At 42.7% G+C, this 26,232-nt stretch overlaps 1 protein-coding gene across 1 annotated transcript; it reads left to right on the forward strand.

The window, feature by feature from the left end:
• The first annotated feature begins 248 nt into the window (after positions 1 to 248).
• Positions 249 to 18,143, forward strand: LOC147463306 (uncharacterized). The gene is made up of 2 exons (XM_086487986.1): positions 249 to 561; positions 16,824 to 18,143. The coding sequence occupies exon 2, from the start codon at positions 16,844 to 16,846 to the stop codon at positions 17,927 to 17,929; it is 1,086 nt and encodes a 361-aa protein (XP_086344112.1). The 5' UTR covers positions 249 to 561; positions 16,824 to 16,843; the 3' UTR covers positions 17,930 to 18,143.
• Positions 18,144 to 26,232: the final 8,089 nt, after the last annotated feature.

The following is a 26,232-nucleotide window of genomic DNA, read 5'->3' on the forward strand; positions in this document are numbered from 1 at the left end:
AGGTCTTGGGTTCAATTTCGTCGTGGGATAGATCGTTAGGGTCTCTTAGGATAGTTTCATACGATGTTAAATTTCTCTTGTTCTTGAGTGTGTGTGCTAATAAAAGGAGAAAAATGGTATAACCTTTTTATGACAAAGTGTGGTAGATTGGTTATGCCATTTACCTCTTGGATAACAGGTCCGACTTTCCTAGGTATCTTGGGATAGTCTCTACGACGATAAAATTCTCTTCTTCTCCCCCCCCCCCTCTCTCTCTCTCTCTCTCTCTCTCTCACTCAGGGGCAGTGCGGTAGTCAGCGCGATAGTGATGGCCTTGTTTCCACAAGGCAGGCCTCGTGATTGTATCACTTGCTAACCAGAGAACGTGAGAAACTTTGTAAAAAGTACCCTGCGTATTCATATCAGAGAGAGAAAAGTCTGCTCCGCACCTGCGAGGCCTCAAAAACTGTTGTGCACCTGCGAGGCTTGCAAACGACGTGCGACTTGGGAGGCTTGAAAACCTGCGTAGCTGTGATTCGTGGGGCTTGAAAACCTGCAAACCTGTAGCTTTTTGGAAGCCAGGTAATCTTTCCTTTGGAAGTTGGTTTAGTGTTTTGGTCACAAGAATCATAAAAGGACAGTTGAATTTGGGTGGTTTTTATATTAGAGTATCAAGAAGATTTGAGATGCTTTGAATCATTTGAGAATTGAGATGTTTTTTCGTCTGATTATAGTTCTTCTTTTGCCAAAAATTCTCATGTTCAACATACTCTGTAGAGAGACCCCCCACAATAGCTAGCCTTAATTTGTACCAAACATAGAGGTTTTATCATTTCTTTTTTTCTCTATAGGGGATGATGCAAAGTAGGATTATAGGACGTGGTAAATTATGGATTGAATGATTAGTTTCATGTCCGCTTTTTCATTCTTGCTTCATGTTTGCATTTTCAAAGTTCGGTACGAAGTTCTGATCTGGGACTTGAAGTGCAAATAATTTTGTCTTTAGCCACTCCTTGTTGCACCACTCCTCTAGCAAAAAGTCGGTGGTCTTCCATAGCCGTTTGCAACGACAGAGAGGTGATGAGCACCTAATTTTAGCATTGAGTTTTGTGGCAGCCCTTCTAGGTGATGCAAGTGTTTTGAATGCCACCCACAGGAACGAGCAACATCGGGTGTGCATGTATGTGCGTAGGTTTGCTTTGAGCGAGGGAGATGGACTGAATCTCCACCGGCTACTACCTCGCATGTGTATTCACTATTTGAGAATGAGATGGAAAGAGCTCTCTGGAGGATCCCATCGCACCATCAATAATCACTAGTGATACATACTGCCTCTTTCATGTTAACATGGTGGCCATGGTCCTCCGTTAAATGTATAGCCTTCAATATCGTGTGTTGGGAATTGTGGGCTTTGTCCTATGTTGATGTGTATCTCCTCTATCCAACCGGGATGTATAGGTGGCACAGAACCATGTGGTACCATGTGGAAAAGATACTGAAGGGTATGGGTACCCATGGGGGTTATTCTAGAGGGTGTGGACTCACCTAGAGTTAGTTAATGGACTCCTAGAGTGGCTTGAAAGGTCACCCATGAGCTCGCAAGTTGGATGGGATGATTTGGAGCCTTTGTATGATGTCATCAGTGATGCGAGATGAGATGCCTTAACCAGCTCTATATAATGAGCCCTTTGTACACACTTTCAGGTTGAATCCATCAATCTAGTTTTGCCTACACTCTACTCTATCTCTATTGTGTATTTAACATTGTCATTGGCATGTTTTCACCATGAATGCTTCTCTCTTCCTAAACTCTACATCGTGATGGAAGCAGCATCATGACAATTGATGTACAAAATTTCGTGACAATTAGTGGGGAAAGTTTCTCGCACGACCAATGATCAAATTGCAAATGAGTTATCAGAAGTCTCTCTATCTCTCTATCTATCTATCTATCTATCTATCTATCTATATATATATATATATATATATATATATATATATATATATATATATATATATATATATATATATATATGTTGTAATGTGCAGAGGAAGTGAAGGATGGTTGGTGAATGATCAGCGGGTGCTCAAGGTTCCTATTACTCTAGAGGAAGGGAGAGCCTTCCTATCTTAGAGAGGCGGAAGTGAAGGATGGTGTATGGCTCAAGATGAGTGATCAGTGAGCGCTCAAGGTTCCTTTTACTTTAGAGGAAGGTAGAGCCTTCCTAGCTTAAAAAGGTAATGTACAATGACCAAAACAAGAGAGTGGAATGCAAACTGAGTGAGTGCAAGAGAGTGCTAGAGAGAGAGAGAGAGAGAGAGAGAGAGAGAGAGAGAGAGAGAGAGAGAGAGAGAGAGAGAGAGAGAGACGACCTAGATGGGGTCCCAACCCTCCCTCCAAGGGCCCCCTCTCTAGCAATAGAGAGGTATTTGCTTTAGACTGCACAAAGTCTGGTATAATGCTTTTGGATGCTTAGGTACTTGACGACGACGATGACTGTGACGAGGACGACGATGGTGTCGTCGTCGAGGTTGGGATCCGCGAGGTTAATGGCTGAAATCTGAAAACGCTAGGTGAAATGCTGAGGATCTGAGTTGTACGGCGAGGCTAATGTTGATCTGTTGCCGAGGGTGTCGTGTGTGGTGGGAAACTGCAAACGTTGACTGCTTAGGGTTGAAAATAGAAAACGTTGGCTGTCCTTAAGGTTGAAGATTGAGCGTTGGCTGACCTACTGCAATAGGGAGAAATGCGGCGAGGATCTGCTGCCGGAATTGTGAGGATTCTAGGTACTAATCCTTTATTAAGTACTTAAACTCATGGTTAAGACGTAAGAAACTGAACTGAACTCAAAGAAAGGCTCATAAGACTCTGTGTTTGATTGATTGAAAGTGTGATACAAGGGCTCCTTATATAGGAGACGAAGAGACACAAATGAAAAGACACATCTCTTGGTGAAGAGACATGACTTTAGATGTAAAGACACATCCTTTCGGCGAAGAGCTGCAACCATTGGGAAAAGAGTCGCACCCGTAGAGCGAAGGGGTGTGACCAGTTGTCGAAGGAGTGTGGCTTTTGGCGAAGAGGCACGTCTCTTGGGTGAAGGGGTGTGACCATCCAAGCGCAGGGGTCCTCCTTGGCATGGCACTTCGCGTATCTGCATCAATGAGTAAGTATTGTAATGTAGTTAAGTCACAAACGTGACATTCCCTCCCTCTTACAATAAAACCCATGTGTCAAATGAAAGTCTGCTGTTTGCCGAAGAATGCTTGGAGGAGGTGAGGATATTGTTGCATTTCTTCATCAGTTTGCCAAGTAGAATCTGACTCATCTAAGTCCATCCACTTAACAAGAAATTCAGTTATGATCTCTTGTCTAGTTTCTTTTTGACGAACATTGAGAATCTTTTCTGGGACAAGAATTATGTGTTCATCCTCAATTTTTGGCACATAAGAAGATAAGTCTGTAAACAGGCGAATCTCTTTGAATATACTGTTTGAGCCAAGAAATGTGAAAAGTTGGATGAATTTTTCCCCATGAAGGCGGAAGTTCCAACTTGTAGCTGAGAACTGAATTCTTCTTGATGATCTTGAAAGGTCCATAGAAGCGAGGTCGCAATTTTGGGAAGACTGACTTCATTGTTTTGTAGCGATGAGGTGCTACATACAATAAAACCAAGTCACCTTCTTTAAATTTTGCATATCGACGATGCTTATTTGTCTGCTTCTGATAACTTTGTTGAACATGTAGCAATTTATCTCGAAACTGTAGAAGGACATCTTGCATTTCTTGAACCAATTGATCTGCTAACGCTACTTTGTGTTGAAGAACAAAGTTCGGAGGCACAAGAGGAGTATGTCCATATGCTACTTGAAATGGTGTCATTCGAGTTACCGAAAGAGGAGAGTTATTATAAGCAAACTCCATAAGTGGCAAATAATCCTCCCAAGATGCTAATCGAGTCTGAATGTAATGTCGAAGCATCTCTTCTAAAATTTGGTTCACTCTTTCTGTTTGACCATCTGTTTGAGGATAATAGGCTGAACTGAACAATAGATTGGTGCCAAGAGACTTGAATAGAGAGGTCCAGAAATGTCCTGTAAGCTTCGGATCTCTATCGGATATGATGAATTTTGGTAATCCATGCAATCTGAAAATATGTTGTACGAATAGTGTTGCAACATCCGGAGCAGAAATTGTTTTCTTGCAAGGTATAAAATGCGCCATTTTGGAAAATCGATCAACTACCACCAGAATTTGAGCTTTGCCTTTAGGTGATCGAGTCAAAGTGGTAATAAAATCCATGCTGATACTTTCCTATCTTTCGTTAGGCACGGGAAAAGGTTGAAGTAAACCTTGAGGTAACTGTCGAGAAGCTTTCATGATATGACATGAGTGACAAGCTTTCACAAACTTGATAACATTTGCTTGCATCTGTGGCCAAAAATATGTTGTTGACAAAAGCCGATATGTTTTGTTAACTCCAGGATGTGCAGCAAAAGGTACTTCATGATGTTCCTGTATCAAAATCTTCTTCAAAGATCCTTTGTGTGGAACACAAATACGATCCTTATAGTAGAGTAACTCATCCACAATTGTATATGCTGCAAACATATTCATCTCTGAAGAAGTGGGACTTAGAGATTTGAGGGCTCGAAAAACATATCCAAAGTCTTTCTCTATCAAATATTCATTCTTGAAAAACGCAAGAATTTCCATCTGCACATTTGTTATGGCAAAATTGGTTGCTTGAGGCATGCGGCTCAAAGCATCTGCTACCACATGTTGTAGACCAGGCATATACTGAATCACCATGTGAAAATTTGCCAAAAATTCAACCCATCTTCCTTGACAAGGATTCATCACTGGTTGAGTAAAAATATACGTCAAAGACTGATGTTCTGTTTTAACCACTGAATCTGTGCCAAGAAGGTAATGTTTCCAAGTGCGGTAAGCATGTACGATAGCCAAAAATTCCTTATCATATGTTGGGTATCGCATTTGTATTGCTGAAAATTTTCGACTGTCAAAAGCAATGACACGATCATTTCTCACCACCCGATGCTTGATTAGAAGCATCGATCATCACGTCAAATAGTTGAGTAGGATCGGCAATTGATAAGACAAGTGTTGTCGTCAACGCATGCTTGAGTTCATTGAAAGACTTTTCTGCTTCAGGAGTCCAATGTAGCTTATCCTTCTTTGTCAATTTCGTTAGAGGAGAAGCAATATCTTACAACTTATGGACTTTGGTGTGATAAAAATTAGCAAGACCCAAGAAAGATCGCACATCTGTAATAGTGAGAGGTAAAGGCCAGTCAACAATGACCTTAATGATTTTCTTTGGATCCACAACAATCTCTGTAGCAGAAATCACATGTCAAAGGTATTCCACGTGATCCTTGAAAAACTCGCTTTTCTTCTTGTTGATGTACAATACATTTGTACGTAATGTCTCAAAGACAATCTGCAAGTGTTCTTTGTGATCTGCCATGGTTTTACTAAAGACAAGGATGTCGTCGAGGTACACGATGACAAATTTATCCAAATAAGGGCCAAAAATTTCATTCATCAAGGTCATGAAGGTTGTTGGGGCATTGGTTAACCCAAAAGGAATGACCAGAAATTCATAATGACCATACTTTGTCCGAAAAGCTGTTTTGTATTTATCGCCAATTCTAATGCGAATCTGGTGATAACCTGACTTCAGATCGATCTTGGAATAGACCCTTGAACCCAATAGTTGATCAAAGAGTTCATCGATGCGAGGTAAAGGAAATCTGTTTTTTATCGTCGGCTTATTGAGAGCACGATAATCAATGCAAAGACGTATGGAGCCATTCTTCTTTTTTACCAATAAGACTGGAGTGCCAAAAGGACTTTTGCTGGGACGGATATGACCTTTATCCAATAAATCTTCCAATTGTCGTTGAATTTCTTGAGATTCTGAATATGAAACGCGATAAGGAGCTCGAACTGGAGTAGGTTGTCCGGGAATCAAATCGATTGTATGATCCACATGACAACGAGGAGGTAATGTAGTTGGGAGCTCATCAGGAAATAAGTCCATGAATGGTTTAAAGAAGGGTTGTTGCAAGTAAGTAGCGGGTGATGTTGAGGATTTTGATGTTTCTTCCGTTTCTGCTTCTTTTTCTCGCAACATAACCAAGGCCGTTACACAATCACGTTTGCGAACAAACGCTTAACTTGTAAAGCTGAGACCAAGGTGATAGGCTTTGAATTAAAAAGACTACGAAGTTCTACTTCTCGATGATCATGATAAAGCCGAATGGAATGATCTCTGAAACTGATGACAGGATCATAATGATACAGCCAAGATTGACCAAGAATCATGTCGTAGTGCGATAAGGGCATTACTGCAAAGCTTAACTGATCCTTGTAATCGTGAATTTGAAATTGTAACTGTTGAAGTTTCCTGTTGTAGTTCAAAAATGAACCATCTGCAAGTTCTACTTGAAAAGCTTCCAAACTCTGTTGGGTTGGTAGGTGAAGCTTGCTGACTAAAGAAGCGCTGACAAAATTTGTGGAACATCCACTATCCACGAGTACATTGATTGGATTTTAACCAATGAAACCAAGAAGACTGAGCATCTGGTTAGAAAGATCAATAGGAACTGAGGTGCGATTGTGGGCATTTAGCATTAAGGCGCTAACCACTTTGGATACTTGAATCGCATGAACTGCTTGTTTGCCTTTGTCCTTTATAGGAGGTGGACAGTGTTCTGCATCTGTACATGACTCCATATTTGAATTTTGCCGTATATTTGAAGGGTTTGGACGCTTCGGGCATTCATACCACCTATGTGATCCACCATAAATTGTGCACAATTCTGTGCTGTTGGACTGAGAGGTGGAGGGAGCCGATGAAGAGGCTTGTTGCTCTACTGAACCATTACGACGGCCGTTACGTTGGCGGTCGGACCGAAACTGTCCTCGCTTCCGATTGTTGTTGCTGGAATAGGAGCCATTATAGAAGCTGCTACTTGTCCAGAGAATCGAGGCCGAAAAGACTGCTGTCTAGAAAATTGTTGTCCAGAAGACTGAGGCTGCTGTAGTGAGCGCCGATTAGGATTAAAGTTGCTTGGGCGACCACGTTGAGAAAAGCTGTCACTGGTTGAAGACTGATTGCTCATAAATGAGGTCCGTGTTGGACAGCGATTGTCTCCAAGCCGTTCGACATAAGCAATGGCAGCATCGAGTGTAGTTGGGTTAAACTTTTGCACATCATCCTTGAGGTTGGGTTCTAGTCCGTCGATGAAACTGTGTAGTTTATCCGAGGACCTGAGGGTCTCTATCTCTAGAGTTAGCCTTTGAAACTCTGTGATATACGCGACCAAGGAACCTGTTTGGTTCACGCGGCGGAGAGCAGACCGGGCATGAAAGTCCGCATTCGCATGTTCAAATGCTTTGCGAATGGAGCGCCGGAATTTGTCCCATGGAGGGGTGCGTTTATCGTCAGCAACTCTACGTTGCCACCACAGGAATGCTATATCTTTTAATAATGAACTGGCTAATGCAACTTTCTTACTTTCCACCAAGTCTGTAATGGACAGGTAGACCTCGATCTTAAATATCCATTGATCTAGCACGCGCTTGTCGCGGCGACCATTGTATGGTTCTGGCAGCTTAACATCGAGCTTCTTTTTTTGTGCGGAATTAAATTTTTTAGAAAGAACCTGTAATTCATTATTGAGACACCTTTGCTGTAGATCTGGTTCGTCTTCGTGTGCGTCCACTGAAGCTTCTGAAGAAGAGGGTGTAGCAGCAGAAGGGTCTGCTCGAGAAGAAGTGTGTGTCTGCTGCATCTGCTCCAAAGGAGTATTGAGGGAAGCAAGACTTGTTGTTAAAGTTTGTTGTAAAGCTTCCATTTGTTCCTTGAGGAGAGCAAGCATCGGTGCCTGCCTGCCATCTTCTTCTGCTTGGGACGTTGACATGGTTCTGTCGAGAGTATCGAGGAGAAGCTGGAGAAGTATGGGGCATGTAGACAGGTGAAACCGGTCCGTGGGGCAGTAGGCTTTGGCTTTCATCCCTAATTCTTTATTTTAGACACACACAGAGAGAACATGCAAAGGAAGCGTGCGACGAGAATCAACACTTAAGCACACACACGGCTCGGAAGCTAGAATGCTCCGAGCAGACGCCGACAACTTGTAGGCCCCAAAATTGGCGCCCCTTTCGGTATTTCTTTATTGAGAGGGTAAATTACAAAGTTGAGTCGTGGGAATCCTTTGTCTATATCCAACTAGATACCACTTGATTTGACCAAATTTCGGCAGCATAACAGCCCCAAAACTTGCGCGAAACCAATTCCCCTGCTGGAACTCACTTTCACTGGCATAAACCCTCCGATTCCTGCCCAAAAACAGTAAATTCAGCATGCTGTATTTACTGGTTTTTTCCCTGTTTCTAGCCCAAACAGTCCCCTAACTGCCTTTTGCCAGTGGGGCACAATTCCCAATGGTTCTGGCGTCCGTATGGCTGAAAAACAGTCAATTTACAGCGCATATACAACGCTGAAAACGCACCTATAATGTGAGGTTATGACCCTCACCGGTGCCTGCTTTGGAGTAGTAGTTAGCTACCCCTGTTCCTGCACAAGGTAGGCTCTTGCCTCAGCAAAAAAGCATGAAACCACATAGCTGTACATCAGTCAAATGAAGAGCCCTCTTGTGGGGCATCGCATAACTGCACGTAGGGGGGGGAGAGAGAGCAGTGTGTAACGTGTAGGTCATCACTCCTAGCACCACACTGTACATAGAGAGGAAAGCAAGCACTCCATAGCTCTTAACTTGTGACAGGTTCTCAATGAAACATCCCCCCAGCATAAATCGGGCGCTCCCTCTTCTGCGCTTGACCTTAATGCATCTGTGAACAAATAGATGCAAAAAGGGGAAGTTTTCCATGGCTGCCAAAACCTGCGTATCGCTGAAAACGCAGCAAAACAGCTCTATAAACACGCATTTGATGCCTTCCAATGCTGAAAATGAGCTCCTTGGTCCTAGGTGAGGTCATGGGAAGCTCAAAAATGGAGAGAAATGGCTGAAAGTCACAGTTGTTAGCCTCTAAAATTGCTCCAAAAAGTCAGTTACGAGTTCTGTAGTCCCAAACTTGGTAAATTGAACAAAAAGTGCCACTTGGCACTCATGCATGCAAATTCCCCGCATTGGGCTTCCTGCTTAAAAATCTCTCAACTGGTGCATAAATTGACTTTGCAGCAGAGTAATAAAATGTTCTTGTTAGGTGCAGCGGAATGAATGTTTGCGCTTTGCTCAAGATGAGTGCTCCGAACTGTGCTCAAGGGTTCCTTTTTGTTCTTATGGAAGGTAGAGCCTTCCATTCTTAATGAGAGAGTGCAATGGACACAAACAAAGTGAATGGACACTGTGAATGGAAGTGTATGAGACTGAGAGATAGAGAGAGAAGAGAGATACGACACTAGAGACGACGTAAAACCCTCCTCCAAAGGCTCCACTCTCGTCGGCGAGAGTGGTCTACTTATGATTGCACAAAGTGGTACAATGCGGATGCAACGGACTGTTGCAACCTGGGACTATGCCGATGACGACGACAACGACTTTAGGGCTGAAATCTGTGATCTTCTATCTGCTGAATTTTGGGACTGTTTCGGTGGCTGAAAATGACTGTTTTGGCTGCGTTTTTATGGGCTGAAAATGGGGGATATCTGCAACCAACTAGGGCTGAATCTGCTACCGTCTTCAAAGCTGAAAACGCTGTTGCATCTGATGCGATTGAGGCTGAAAACCAAAACGTTGGGGCTGCCTGCTGGCGTTAGTGAAAATGTTGAAATTCTGGTACTGCTAGCGATGATCTGGAAAACGCTAGGGCTGAGTGCTGATGGCGATCAAGCAAATCTGCAAACGCTAGGTATTGGGGAGGTGCTGAGGAAATCCAAAAATGCTGGGGTATTTGTGGCGAGGATGGAGACCAAAAACGCTAGGGTTGATGGGTTCTTGTTGAGAAGGTGCTTGTTGAGCGGGGAGCTCCTGTTGCCTCTTCTGCAAGAAAGTGCTAACTTGGGTTTGCTTATATATTAACTTAGCAAAATTGCCCTACCTACTTTTATTGAGAAGTCATTTACATTAATAAGTGCAAAATACCAAAAATAGGGAAAATAGGCTAAATGCACTGGAAAATTCCCCTAACTGATTCTAATGGATTCTGATGGGAATTCTGATGATCATGCTGTGTGCAACCAGAGGATATGCATATACACTCAGTGACTGGGCATGCACGGTCTACAAATAGACTCACAAAAGTGCCAGATCACTCTAATCTAGACTTGACTGGACTGACTGAACCCTGATCATGCTGTAGCTTGTCCACGGACACATAGGGTTGGATGTGTCACGTGACATCCCCTCCTTTTCAAAGTGAGGTACTGGTACCGAACTGTATGGCGTCGAAGGAAATCGCCAATAGCATCCGGAATCCTGGAAGGGACTCTTTGTCGGCCCACTCTGCTGTGTGGGTCGTGCGGTACTTGAACTTCATAAAGGTCTGCAACGCTTGCTTCTTTGGGCCGCGCCGAAAGTGACAAAGTCTTCAGTGGCTCCTTCCTTGCTTCAACTTTGTCTAGAGACCTGCTTCTTTCGTCTTCAAGAATCTCCATGGCTGAAAATTCTTGAAACCATTTCCAACACAAAACCATGAACATGTCCATTCCATGGAAAGTGAAGGGAAAAAATCTTGTCTTCTCTAAAGACTGTGTATGCAATGTAGATGAACATAGAGACGGAATGACAACCTGTTCATCAAACACATGCAAACAATGAGATCGAATCTTTCGCTTATGATCTATAGCAATCAACTGTGGCAATTCACAGTGGAAATGCCTACGCTTGGGGCTTATATGTTCATGTGCTCGTTCGGAAACTGTGTCATGCCAAGGAAGAGACATGGAATGTGACTTCCTTACATACATACTTTTTAGCTTTTCACGAAAAATCCGCATACATTCGTGCTCATCCATGAGAGAAACGTGCTCAACATACAATATGTCTTGCCTAGGAAAAGGGGTCACATAACGATGTTGACTAAAATACAGAAAACGATCACGAATGAAACACTCGAACAATGCGTGCGTATCAATCATGCGAACACATAATATTCCTGTGAGGGTTCTTTGGACCTAGGCTCGAGAGCCAAGATCGGTTCTTCTTGAGTGGTCGAATCGTCCTGTGGGGGTTCTTTGGACCTCGACTCGAAAGCCAAGATCGGTTCTTCGTGATTGATCGAATCTACGAGGTTAGCTTCGCTAGAAAAAGCATCGACTAACACATCATCCTTGTGAACAATCACATCATCTTCATGCAACTCATCATACTTCTGAGAAATCACATCTTGATCATGCAAATCATCATGCTTATTTTTGTCATCCAAATCATTGGCATCCAAATCATCATGCTTATCATTGTCATTCAAATCATCATGCAAGTCATTGTCAATCAAATCATCAGCATGCTTCACTCAATCATGCAAATCCTGTGTATCATGCGTTGGCGAAGAAGAGACTGAGAGAGTCTCCTTTTCCCGAATCTCTTGCATCGGTGTCGGCACTGGAGACAAGAGTCGCAAGAACTCTTGCATGTGTCGGTCGCGCTGTTCTTGTCTTGCCTTTCTGTCTGCTTCTCTTTCTGCTTTGTCTTCTGCGTGTCTGCGTTTCATTTCTGCCATTCTTGTTGCATTTCTTGCTTCGCGTTGTATATTCTGTTCCGTAAACAACAACTCCCAACTCCTCCATTGGAGTTAGTGCAATCGTTGCCGTAGATGGGGAAGGGTCGGAAAAACCTCCTGGTGGGGAAAATTCTTCTTCGTCTCTCTCATGCTCATCACCTCCAGGCGAAGTATCCATTCCGCTTCGAGTGATGATCATTTTGAAGTCGTGGGTTCTTGTGGGTTCTTGTGTGCTTAAGTTCACGAGGAACTTGGGTTCTTGGGGGTCTTGGTTCTTGAGGGTCTTGAGGTTCTTGAGGTTTTCTTTCGCTTGCAAATCGCGTTTGAGAAGGATCTTCTCTTCACCCGAGTTCTACTCCTTTCTGCGGACGCACCCCTAGGCGGCCTTGCGCTCACACCAAGGTTGCTTTTTTCCACCTCACGTCGATTGGCTGGCCGCTAAGTGCACGGTCCGCTCTCAATGAGTGAAAAGAGACACAAGGGGAGGCTGGACAAGCCCTTCTTTCTTGGGATTCCTGTCACTCTTCAACAAAACACGATTAGGAATCGACACGCCCAAGCGAACTTGGGTTTGTGCGACCTCAACAATCAAAAAAAGTTCTTGTGGTTCTTTCCTTGAGTGATACAGAACACTACCAAAGCTCTGATACCAATGTTAGGTGCAGCGGAATGATTGTTTGCGCTTTGCTCAAGATGAGTGCTCCGAACTGTGCTCAAGGGTTCCTTTTAGTTCTTATGGAAGGTAGAGCCTTCCGTTCTTAATGAGAGAGTGCAATGGACACAAACAAAGTGAATGGACACTGTGAATGGAAGTGTATGAGACTACGAGATAGAGAGAGAAGAGAGATACGACACCAGAGACGACGTAAAACCCTCCTCCGAAGGCTCCACTCTCGTCGGCAAGAGTGGTCTACTTATGATTGCACAAAGTGGTACAATGCGGATGCAACGGACTGATGCAACTTGGGACTATGCCGACGACGACGACAACGACTTTAGGGCTGAAATCTGTGATCTTCTATCTGCTGAATTTTGGGACTGTTTCGGTGGCTGAAAATGACTGTTTTGGCTGCGTTTTTATGGGCTGAAAATGGGGGATATCTGCAACCAACTAGGGCTGAATCTGCTACCGTCTTCAAAGCTGAAAACGCTGCTGCATCTGATGCGATTGAGGCTGAAAACCAAAACGTTGGGGCTGCCTGCTGGCGTTAGTGAAAATGTTGAAATTCTGGTACTGCTAGCGATGATCTGGAAAACGCTAGGGCTAAGTGCTGATGGCGATCAAGCAAATCTGCAAACGCTAGGTATTAGGGAGTTGCTGAGGAAATGCAAAAACGTTGGGGTATCTGTGGCGAGGATGGAGACCAAAAATGCTAGGGTTGATGGGTTCTTGCTGAGAAGGTTCTCTCTTAGTCTCAGCACCTTCATTCACAATGTTATTTACTTCGTTTGTGATCATTGCACTCTTTCACTAAAGGAACGGAAGGCTCTCCCTTCCGTAAGTAAAAGGAACCCTTGGGCACAGTTCGGAGCACTCATCTTGAGCAAAGTTCAACATGCATTCCGCTGCACCTTACACAAGTATAAGCTGCATCCAACTGCTCTATGAAGGTCAAAGCGTGCAGTTAATCCTCAGTTCCTCTGAAAGTTTTAAACTTCACTCCTTGCCCACCTTCCTTGTAATCCTTTGGCTGCTCAGACGAGTCACATGGTCATAAACAGGTGCCGCGAAAGTGGTGCTCCAGGATTGACTATTCCAGCACTCACATCATTTGTTTTACCTGTCACTCTGCATTTTGGACATATGGCTGTGAAAAACCAGCCTTACCAAATTGTGTTCTAGGCATTCAAAATTGACCATAGGCACCTTGAAAACCTGGTTAGACATCCATGTTCCCATACATAGGGGTTACCCATGCATGTTTGCATTGTCCCAAACACATTCCCCGGCATATAACCTGTGGAAGGTCCAGCCATAGCTTAGAACACTGAACCACCTCCAAAATAACCGGAAAAGGTCTGACGCATAGCTTGTTCATACTCCCTTGACCATTCACAAATGGTTTCTGTCTAGCTAAAGCGAATTGCTTGTGGGATTAATGGACATTGCTGGTTGCTTAACCGCATGGGCCTTCCCTCGAGCATCACGAGTCCTCTGTGCATTGGAAATCTCCTTTTTCTGCAATGGCTCAGTCATGCCCTGTGTCGGAGCCTGTAAATCCTATGTAGGGGTGTGCAAGAACTCTTGCATCCTTGGGTTGTTAGCCAACTGCTCAATCATTTCCATGCAACTATGCAGTTAAGCTCTAAACAACTCGTCCTCTTCTTGAAGAGTTGAAGGAACTTTCTCTGTGTCGCTGAGGAAGATCCCTCTTCAGGAACTTGGTCTCTCTTCTCTGCCACAAGGACAAGCTCTGTGTTGCTTTCACCCACAACAATCCACGCTGTACTTTTTGAAGAAAAAGTGACTATCCTGTCGATGGAACCATATAACCGACTTGTTCACAGTAGAGGGCAGTACTATCTCAGTTACCTGTTAACTTTATACAGAGCATTGTGAAGAAAAGAGAACACAGATGCGTCTAGCGACTAGAATGTCACTGAGCACACGAGACCGACACTCTGTAGGCCCCAAAGATTGGCACCCCTTTCGGTATTTCTTTATTCAATTGAAAGTAGACGATCTGAACACTTAATTCAAACTCTCACAAAGCTGTCCAAACCTGGCGAGGACTGAAAACGCAGGTTTCCGACCTGATTTCAGCAGCATCACAGCGCCAAAACCCCTATAGGTCAAAAGTACTTGCCTAGGTTGGATCCCTCGCAATTTAGAAGCGTTCTGGTGAGCTGTAACAGAAATTCAGCATGCTGTAATTCCCTGTTTTGCCATTGCCAGGTGCACAAAGCCCTGTCTAAGCATGCTAAGGCCTTCTCGAGGCTCTCGTGGTGTTCCCTTGCAGTTTAGGTGCGAAACCCTAAACCTGTAGAAAACACAGCAGGCTGTAATTCTCTGTTTTGGATTGTTTTTAGCGGAGCGAACACGTCTACACGTGTCCCAAGGGCTCCTGCACGCAATGGGACAGTTCTCCTGTAAATTGGACGAGTTTTCACGCGAGAAAAACCTCCAAATTCGCAATCTTTTGCGATGGAATTGTGTGTACTTGTGGGGGATTACCAATTAGCATCCCTATTCAGAAGGCTCGCACATAAAACCCTCAGAACTAACTATACATGATCATCTGAGTAGCCCAACTAGTGGGGCATTACCATGTGTTGAAAAGGAGAGAGAGAGAGATGCACGAGTGCAGATCATAGCGCTACATGAGACAAAGGAGAAGGAAAGCTTTCCATTAAAGCTGTGAACCTAAACTATACATGATCATCTGAGTAGCCCAACTAGTGGGGCATTACCATGTGTGCAAAAGGAGAGAGAGATGCGTGAGTGCATATCATCGCGCTACGTGAGACAAAGGAGAAGGAAAGCTTTCCATTAAAGCTATGAACCTACACCCACTACTCACTCACACACACTGTAAGTCACAGTGAAGCAAAAATAAGCCTCAACCCTCGTTTGGGCGCCCCCTCTTGCTGAGGTGTCCTACAGGTTGCTCTCCTTCTGCCAAGTGTCCAGTTTTCCCCTTTTGAGTTAATTCCCTAGTTCCTACCAACTTATAAAGTTGTAAGTGACTTGCCTAGTGGCCCAAACCCTATCTGGTGCGCACAGGTTTCCATACTCATCAGAATTCACTGCTAACTGGCTCGACCAATCCTAGACTGACCGACCTAGACTCTCGATGTGAGAAACTTGTTCGGCCGCAGCCGTTTCACACTGGCCATGCAATGTCCACTTGCACCTTTTCAAGGGTTTCGAGGAAAACAAGTAAAAAGAAAATAAATAAAAATATGTAGTACATATTTAAAGAAGGCAACATGAAAAAATACCTCCTGGTGACAACAAACCATTTATGCAAGAGGGTTCCAAAACTGGAAAACCGAAGCTAATGGACTCGTCTAGACATGTACGTCCTGGCAACAGGCTCACAAAATTGCCGGTACTTACCCTCCTAGGAATACTCCTATTCAGGAAGAAGGGGGAAAACTGGCTCTCGAAGTCGATGAAGTATATCCATGTGGCATGCAGAGCCATGTACACGTGACATCCCCTCCTGCTTAAGGTGAGGTACGGGTACTGATCTGCATAGCCTTCCTGTATGAGGCTAGCAAATTTGTATAGTCGATGAAAAATTCCTTGTCTACCCAACTTTCCTTTACGTGTGAATCGGGGCTTATATTGGATTCATCTAGGTACGTTTTTTCTCTGTCATCTTTATTATCCACTGCACTTCCCTCCTATTTCTCCATGACCTTCGCTTTCAGATGGTACCGGCTGGCGGGCATTTACCCCAAAATCGAGCTACTCTTAGTGCCATTGCAGATGTTCCGTTCTCCCATCACTGCTGGTGGCTTTTGGTGGTTCAGGGTTTTGGTAAACAATTCTTGAGTGAGCTGTCGGTGGGAGTGCCTACCTTTCAGAGGTTGCTGTCATCCTCTCTCCACTTAGCTTGCTAGGGCACTTTTTAGTCTCTCCTGGTTTACGAGAAAATATCGTGTTTTCAGGGATAATCCATATGTTTTGGTCAATGCTTTTCTCAAGATGGGTTTCTAATTGACTTTTTATGGTCACGTACGGGATGTATGCATAACTTAAACGACATTGCTAACTTGTGTAACATCCGCAATAGATATAATCGGTATTGCTGGGACCGGCCTCATGGTCATCGCCGCTTGATTTCGAATTCTTTTATGAGGTGTCATTGCATATGCAGATGATAGCTACTATATTTATATTACTTTGTTAGTCTCTTTAAATTTCTAAAGTTAGCCAAGAATGCACTAAGACTATCAGATGCACCCTCATTTTGTGTCTTCGGGCCGGCTTTGTAAATAGCTTTGTACTTGCCTTCAGAATTAGCACCATTTGGGTGTTTCGAGGGATATTCAAGTAATAGAAATGAGCCTCTTTCAGAGTTTTTGTGCGCGCGCGTGCGTGCGTGCGTGTGTGTGTGTGTGTGTGTGTGAGAGAGAGAGAGAGAGAGAGAGAGAGAGAGAGAGAGAGAGAGACTCTTGGCAGGTGATCATATACTTACAAGTATGGAGGTCTGTGACTACCCATGCCCGGAGCAAGATCCCGGCTCGTTATTATCGCAGTTGGGGCAACATCATGAGGAGATGGTATCTCACATGCCTGGTGCACTTCTACCGTTTGTTTCTCAATCTCCGGTGGAGAAGTGTGATCAGATAGTGGTTTTAGATTCATCACGGATAGCTATGCAGATAGCATCTGGACAGATTGTGTGGCCGATTGTCCCCAAACCTAAAGAAGTAGTTCCCAAACTTGAGCCAGATGTTTATCCTTTTGCCAATGCTAATCACAATGGTGCCATGCAGTCAGATTTGGAGAACACAAAACTGGCTTTGGGACAAATGGATATGCCTTTGGAAAAATGTAAAGTAAGAAAGCGGCTCAAATCAGCTTCAGATGACACAGATGTTCATGAAGGAGATGTAGCAAATGAAAGACAAGCCATAATGAGGTGGAAGGATGTATGGGTTGCCCAGCTTATTCATGTAAGAGGGAGAATGCAGTCATCCTTTTCTGGTCCTCAGAAGCAAAGGGTAGACTTGTGGCAGGTTATCAAGAATGAGATGGCAAGGACCTGCCCTGGATTTGACAAGGACTCTGAAGCTTGTAGGAAGAAGTGGCGGAGGGTCTACAAGGAATACCGAGATGAGAAGACGTTACATGCTGCAGGTGATGTGTCTCAAAGAAGCAGATTTTATGATCTTCTAGAGTACTACATGGGGGAAAGGACAGATGGTGTAAGTGAGCCTCCTGCTGGTTATGGCCTTCTTGTAAAAGATGAAATGGTTTCTGTTAAAAGTGAGGCTTTTGACGGCAATGAAGGTGCAGATGAGCAAGGGGCTATTGTTGTAAGAAAACCGCGCAAGCGACTGAAGCGGATTGATTCGTGTAAAGGTCCTATGGAGGACCCTGAGTCATTACACTCCATGGTTTCTGAGCTGGTTGTTTTAGGTAAAGAAATGCTGCAAACCACAAGACAGTTTGAACAAGACAAACTTGAGATTTTACATTCATTACGAGAGGCACTTCGTGAGATTTCTGGAAACAATCTCCTTGGGGCTGGATCTTGTCAGGTTGTGGCTCCTGTCTTGTGACTTAATATTTTGGAACTGTTAACGAACAGTTTCAACGACATGGAACACGGGTAGAGGGGATGTTCAAGGCTCTAGTTGAACTGGTTGTGTGGGAAGGATGTTTAGGCCAAATGATTTTTTCGGAAGAGTGCCATAATAGGAGCAGAATTTATTTGGAAAGTGTGCAGCCATGTAATGGTATTTTTTTGTTTATTGATTCTACAAGTTTCTGCTGTATTGTCTCTTTTGAAGGGAAGGACGGGGGCAATACATATATTACTGTCCCTTCTTTTTAAACTTGGGTCTTGTTCAGTCTATTGAGCAACAGTTTGATTTGATTCCCTTCGTTATAGTTTTAGAATTGCTGAAATGGGAATTTCCAAGCAAGAAGACTTTTTTTTTTGCCACTGAAAATGGAAAATCCGTCAACGAATGTATACCAGAGTTTCCATCGTGAAAATGACGTATTATTGGAAATCGATTTTTTTGAACCATGAATATTGTGACGGTTTAAACGATCATAAGAAGCAGCATTATACACATCCTGATTTTGTCACATGCATTGACTGTGAGTACAAGAAGTATGTGTGGGTGCCACCAGAGCCTTACATGCTAGATTATTTTGCCTTTTAGATTATCTATTATTTCATGGCAGGTGCAGTCAAGTGGGACTTATTGCTGGTGAATGGCTCATCATGTCTGTAAAAATCAGTCGTGTAATTTTCTTGCTCCTTTAAATGAGCCGTCACTCATTACTACCGCTTTCTTAAGTCATTTGTTGAAATTTAGCAAAACCATACTTATAGAAAGGTAAAGTTACAACTCGTTTTTTAAATCCTCACAAATACTTTACAACTCTCATTAACTTGTACCTTTTTGGCATTCTAAAAGAAGCCTTACCGGGGAGTTGGGTTAGGCATACTTTCAATGTTTTCAGTAATGATCGAGACTTATCTCTAATGTTATTTCAGTTTTAAAATAGTAAATCGATCTTTCTACTTCACCTTTCATTTCATATATGACATGTCTTGACTCTTCTTGCATTCTATTGTTTTAGAATGTTAAAAGTGAAGCTTCATGTTGCATAATTCTAGTAAATTCTATAGATACACACACACACACACACACACACACACACATCGATTAGTTCTTTTTATTTCACATCCTCACATGGCTTGTATTCTATAACTTGATTCTAGTCAATGTTTGGGAAAGTCATTAAGTGGCCATTGGCCGAGTTTCTTTTTCACAAAAAAAAGTAAACCGGTAATACTAGCAAAAATTTAAAATTTGTATGATTGTTAAACTATTTCCTCATATATTTTATTGGTATTCTTCCCTTTACTATGGTTTGTAACCGGCTAGTCTCGATTTTGAACTAGCTCAAGGCTATGCTGAGGCAATCCTTTCTTGAACACTAAATTTCGAGCTGAACATGACCTAATGATTGTATCCCTCGTTGTTTTAGAAAGCCATTGTGACCTTTTTACTTGTTTGCATAGGATAGGAAAGCCAATTCCATATCATCTCATTCCATGACACCCAAAATTTCAGGATGCAATGTACAAGCTACAATACTACTTGATGCTTGATTAGCAGGAGAGGATACAAAGACATGTCAGAGTCAGGGGTCGGAGGGCAGCTAGTCGTAGCCGTCAATTTTGCAACCATTCTTGGCTGGAATTGCAGTGCACAGTCACTAGGTGCTGAACAACTCAGCAGGTGGAATGTGAGAGTCTTGTGGAGAGTTTGCAGACCAATGAGGGCCATCCAAATCAGTGCCCAGAATATTTAGAGGCCACTGACAGGTTGCAGCCAATCATTGCTTCTTAAATCAGCGTTCAGATGTTATCCTGCAGCTACACGTCAGCACCTGCAATTGCAAAGTGTGCAATCAAACCACTCCAAGTCAGTGCAGGTAATGGTATGCATAAGCCACTATAGTCGACAAAATCGACCAACATCAGTAGTCGAAAGGCATGTTTGCAGCTGCCAGCTTGTGTTACCTGTCCGAAGGTCACTCACTGTTCACTGCTGGCCCTCCTCCCCCCGACTGTGACGGCTGGGAAGGGTTTGTCAGTGACCATTCCCAACGAATGAGGCTCCCACCATGGCTCCCGGCTCCCATGTGGTCGCCTACATTCCTGGGAATGATCACTGACAGACCATTCCCTACCCCTTCTTGCAAAATGGATATAATTCATACCGTGCGGGCTTGTTCAACCACCTAATGAATGACATACAAAAAATATATACTGAACTTATTGAATTCTCTTCTACAAGAACTACAACTAAGACTACCAACTCTAGCTTATTTCTCTTCTTAGAGGACGACTATGATGTAGACACCTTGGTCTGGCCATCCATCTTCTCAGAGGACTCATTAGTCTCGCTTGGATGATGACTACTACAAGCTAAGTGCTTAGTTGGGCTCTCTCCCTTAGTTTGAAGGATCCTCTACCTGTAGATAGGTAACCATCCGATGGTGGTGTGTCTAGTCTAACGGTGATTGTTGCAGCATACGTCGAGTTTTGTGGTGCAAACTTCAAAGTTTGACCTTCCTAGAGTTTTTGTGAATTGGCTTGATGGAATGCAAATGCTTCCTCTTTTCTTCAGATATTCTTGGGCAAGATTCTACAATTGTCGACTCTATAACGAGTTCTTTCTCCACAGAGTTCGGGACATCTTTCTTGGAGTGCTATACACATAGTAGTGACAAGAGTACAATAGTTCCCTAAATTGCTTATGACAACATCTACTTGGGAAATTTCTTGGCAACTCGAGTTCCCTATAATGTTGCTTCACAATAGACATCTCCATTTGAGGCCTCCCATCTTCGGCTTATAGTGGTATATTCAACATTGATTGCTGAGAGGAGTTGTGAAGAGTTGCACAATTCTATTGCTTCATCTAGGGTTAGGGCACACTCGTATTAGCTAGTGTGCATCCTAGCTTGCCAACCTTGCATAGCATTTTAAGTTGTATCTGGGTCTTGTCCAGTGCACCATGTTGGCCAATTGGACTAAATTTGGTCCATGTCCTTATTTTACGGGACGATATTTATTTTTAGAGCTCTTTTTTGTTGTCATGGGAGCATGCCTCATCACTAATTGACACCTCAAACTAGAGGGAATCAATGGAACATAGCTTTTTTTGAACGAGGGCCGTTAATCTAGTCTAGGGTAAAGGGGCCAATAAAAAACTGGGTCCTGTGAAGGGACCCCTAGTCCCCTAGCTTTATGATGTTAAAGGTCTGGATTTGGTTCATAGAGTGCAACTCGCAATATACACCATTAGATCAAGGTTCAAGCCCTGCTGGCTACAATGGTACATTATGCCCCCTTCATGTGGCCTCCCTTCACGGACAATTTTCTTACACACAAATGTTTTGTCACCGTCATGTGTCACCATTGGAGCTCTATCTGCGGTGTGCTTTCTAGGGGGGGTAGGTGTGTTGCGTGTTTTGGATCCCACCCATCATCCAAAAACGGTGCAGAGTGCCAATGACAATTTTTCGCCCACCTTAGGTGGCCCTAAGTTGCCCCCTTTACCATAGTCCCTAATTTATAGTAAGACTTATATGGCGGTTGCAATGATTACTTGGCCCCTTTACCCTAGTGTCTAATTGATAATAATAGACTTAATATTGTGACAAGGAGATGGTCGCAATGATTACTTGGTAAGCCTACATGTGGCTACTTGGCATGATCTAGGCCTTTCCCTCCATCAGAATCGCAAGGTTGGAAGCCTCATGCACATAAACAACAATAATTTTAATTTAATTATCATGCAACGATGACAACAAATAAAGCATCAATAAGAATTAGCAGTTGATCTATACTTTTATAATAGGGGAAGGGATTCCAGACCCTCCCCCCGGACACGTGGTGGTTTCTCTTCAGTCCGGCCAGTGTGCCCTGCAGCCAGCGTGCTTAGTGAGAGAGAAAATCCTGTGTGAAGAGAGAGAGAGAGAGAGAGAGAGAGAGAGAGAGAGAGAGAGAGAGAGAGAGAGAGAGAGAGAGAGAGAGAGAGAGAGTAAGTATTGATAATGCATGCCTGCTTTGGTTCATCTAAATATCTTCCCATAGCTTAATCTTGTTCTTGTAGGTCACATTGCACACCAGAAGTTGACCGAGGGGCTTTAGTCTCATGTGCAATGAAACTAAGGATTTGTGACCATTGTTGGCCTATCAACTAAGATGTTCTTGAACTTTAATTGACCGTAGAAGCTGTGCCAATATACTCTTGCAACACATGAGATTTTTTGCCTGCTCCCTATGGCTATTCTTTGATTCCTGACAAGGAGAAACGCAAAAGTAAGCATCTCTTTATCCTTGATGGTAGCTCGATGATTGATGGAGAATCAAAGATATGCAAGAGGAGCTTGAGCATGAGGCTAAGAACATGATAGCAGAAGTGAACGTGATGCCAACACAAGGACTGAAGTCGAAGAAGAGATGATGATGGAGATCACAATAGACAAGATTGATATCATGATGGAGATTGGGGTAGACATGATCAACACGAGGAAGGTAGAAAAGACAAAAAGACCATGAAACTGAGGATGGATTTAGAAGGGATCTTAGCTACAAGCATGCATTGGCTAAAGAACTCGCAAAAAGCATGTTGATTGTAGGGATAGATACAATGGATATGCTGGTAGTGACCACGATGATGGATGCATAGACTGGGGCGGGAGGGATCGAGACAATAAAAACCCTAGCTCTTCAAAAGGGCATCAACCGCAAAACTTGAGATGTTTAATGTTTACCAAGATTGTTCCAATGGATCATGGTTGCTTTGTGCAACATGAGGGCTTTTATGAACAAAAGGAAGGGATTGTGTATGCGTCGCAAATTGGCACACGGATGATTGCCAATACAAAATGTGTTGCAAAGAGAAATCAAGAGGTACGGGTTAAGGTTTTTTTTATAATTAGGAATAAAATAGCCTTTCCATGAGGGATGTGGACCAATTGATAGGGTAAGATCTTTTATTGATGAAAAGAAGCGAATTTTTGGATGATGAATCTAATCCCTCTAGTATGAATCAGCCTTCAAAGGTTGCAAAGGGTGATCTTTGGATGAGGAATCTAATTGCTTTAGATGATATCACTAAAGAGAATGAGTCCACCTAGGCAGCTAGTAGCACCAAGGGTCTTTGATGTATGGGATTAGTCTGATTATGATGATCATAGATCTTGGATCTTGTATCAAGACGAAGTGGCCGAAGAGGAGCTTGAATTTGAGGGGAACGAGCTTTGTTAAGAGGGCAAACAAGGTACTCCATTGATGTTTCACCTGTAAAAACCATAAGAAATCTAGACTATTGATTTCACAAAGATTTTTTGAAACAATCTGCTTTGGCCATAGAGAGGAGAAAGTTCCGAGAATCGAAAAGGATTTGAATTATCCTCAAGAAGATTACATGCTAGATATAGAAGAGAAACTTCTTGCTCAAGGACTTCATGATGTAGGACTCTATACGTATGACATGTCAAAGTGGAAAAAGGTTACATTGGGTAAGGCACCCGCATTTGTGAAACGGTTACATCTATTAATAAAGCAATTAGACAAAGTTCTTAACAAGCTTCCCATCCAAAATCCAAAATGTAGTCTCTTGCAACATGTTGATTGTAGGATATGCTCAATATGGCTTTGACAAGGACATGAGAGAAATTCACATGGACTTGAATCCCAAATTTTCAGAGAGAAACTTCGTTATCTTGTTCTTGAATACCATGCCTATGTTGTAGGAAATGGACTACGTAGTGGGGCATGGCTTCTGTTTTTTATAAATTGTGGAGAGACATAGTACCGACTCTCCACCATACTTTTGTATGGCACTCATGTTGATCGTGCACTATTTAAGATTTTTTGATTGGTGTTAAAATTTTGGTTAGTACAAAAATTTAAACTTGTGTTCTGCATTTTCTTTCATTGCTCTTCAAAGGCAAGTTTTGTACAAACTTCAATTGAAGACAGTACTCATAAGGTTAGTGCTATGTCTTAATGGAAAGATTGTATGCATGTTCTAAAAAAACAAAACAGGCTTTGATTTCACAAATGTTTTATATTTTCTTTGATTTATCCCTTTTGTTTAGAGAAAAACTTTTCTCAGAGTATCCTATTTACACATTAACTACTATGACTATTATATACACTTATACCAGTTTACACATTCTCTTTTATAGCAAGGCCTACCAAGCAAGACTAGTTGAGCACGCCAATGGGGTCGTAACCTAGTGGTTAAGGTGGATGTGTAAGGACCCAACTTCAATACCAAGTGGCACCTTTCAAATTTCAGTTGTACCTTTATTGAAAAAAGACTATTTGAGCGCAAGCTAGAAAGGGAAAAATTATAGCGTTCACATTTAGTTTGCATTGTACTTAACATGCGTTCACAACTTGTTGACACGTGCCTCCATTTGTGAGGCTTTGCGCAGGGAAGAAGGCCCCTCTGGATGCTAAATAAAATGCAGCACAGAGAGACAAAACCCAGCTGGCCATGAAGTTTCTATCTATACTATATATAATGCAACTTAAAAATTTCAAGGCAAAATAAGCTATCCATGTGTCACACACTGGCTCACTTCTAGGAAAAGATGTTAAATCATTTCGAATGTAAAAATAAAGGGTAAAGTTTTTTTTTTGAAATGCTCATTCCAGCAAGATTTGAATTAACTCAAATTAATACATGCAAACTATGGTATATCCTTTGCACATGGGGATTCCAACATATATAAAAAAGTTCGTTCAATGGGTGCCAAGCCCTCGAAGGGATTTGACACCATTGACCTTACATGAACCCTTACAATATATTTATTACAAACTTTCAAGATACCTCTTTCGGATTCTGTTACCATATATATGTGGTAGTGGTGTGTGAACACACTTAGGACCGCTACGATTTTTTCCCTCACTAGGAGGTTTTTCCCCCCGTGCATTGTTTATACGTCCATCACTCTAGGGCTATCTTATCTTTCCATTGCACACTATTACTACTCTATGTTGTGTGCCTTGAGCTTCTTCGTCTTCTCGAAGGTGTGTGTGTTTCCCTGCAACCCTATTTCCAATAATTGGTATCAGAGCACGTTGCATCCTCCCGAGCTTAGTCTCCAGCATCACCACATGCCTGCTCAGTTTCTTCAATTTTAGTGAGCTTTGGTGAGTGTCAATAGGTCGAAAAATATTTTGGGTGTACTTGTAAAGCTCAATCTGCTTAGATTTTCCATTTGGGCTCATTTTGACCTCCGTTTCCACAATAGGCAGTGCTACGCATGCAATTTTGTCATTTTGTGCAATTTTTTTTATCAGTGTCGTTTTTTGCATAACAATTCCCTTACAGTCTTTTTCGGCTTGTGCTATGTAGAACGCATTAGTCCTGCTCCATTTCTCCTCTTTTAGGGTAGTTTCTTATCAAGTACAGGCATTCGCCATGACTGACAACTACATAGATGTGTTCAAGATGTTTGCTGCTGAGGATAGATTGGACGAGAAAAATTACGCAATGTGGGCTTACATGATGCAACATGTTCTTGTTTCAAAGGGCGTTTGGAATCTTGTGGAGGGCATTGATGTACGTCCCGGTTCTATGGATACATATGATGTTGCAGGATTACTGCTGCTAGAGCTGTTTTGCCTACGCTTGAGCAGGCTCATTGGGATGTAAGAGATGTACATGCTCATGCATTGATTGCACTATCTATTTGAAGGCAAAAGAGGCTAAGAAGAAAGAAACTGGTTCCACTACAAGTGCAACTATTGTAGAGTCTTCTATGAGAGGAGACTGTGATGCTAATGTAGATGCAGAATGTGGTTTTAGTGTAAAGTGCACTTATGATCCTTCTATCCATGGTGCATGTATGTCAGCTGCTGTAGATGTTTATGTGTGGTGCTTCGATAGTGGTGCTACAAAGCACATTACCTCTCATTGTGACTTGTTCACCTCTCTCGAGGACGTCCCCCATGGGAATACAGTCACGTGTGCCAACGATGCCTCTTATCTGGTCAAGGGAGTTGAAAAGATTGTGTTAACTGCTCTACAAATGGTAGTTCTTTCACACTTGTTGATGCACTTTATGTACCTGGGATCAAGAAGAATCTTTTGTCTTGTATCTACACTGGCTAGACTTGGTCTTGTTGTCAAATTTTTGGATGACAGATGTATAGTTCATGATCGCAGTTTTGGTATGAAATTGTTGCATCTGGTATTTTATCTCGTGGGATGTATAAACTCACTTTGTATGACAAGTGTGGGAAGAGATTTGCAAATTCAGTTGTGGATTCAAAGGTTATTTCAGATGCAAAAGTTTGGCATGCACA

Source organism: Adiantum capillus-veneris, chromosome 2 (assembly GCF_014529385.1).
Source record: "Adiantum capillus-veneris isolate H3 chromosome 2, ASM1452938v2, whole genome shotgun sequence".
Lineage (NCBI taxonomy): Eukaryota > Viridiplantae > Streptophyta > Polypodiopsida > Polypodiales > Pteridaceae > Adiantum > Adiantum capillus-veneris.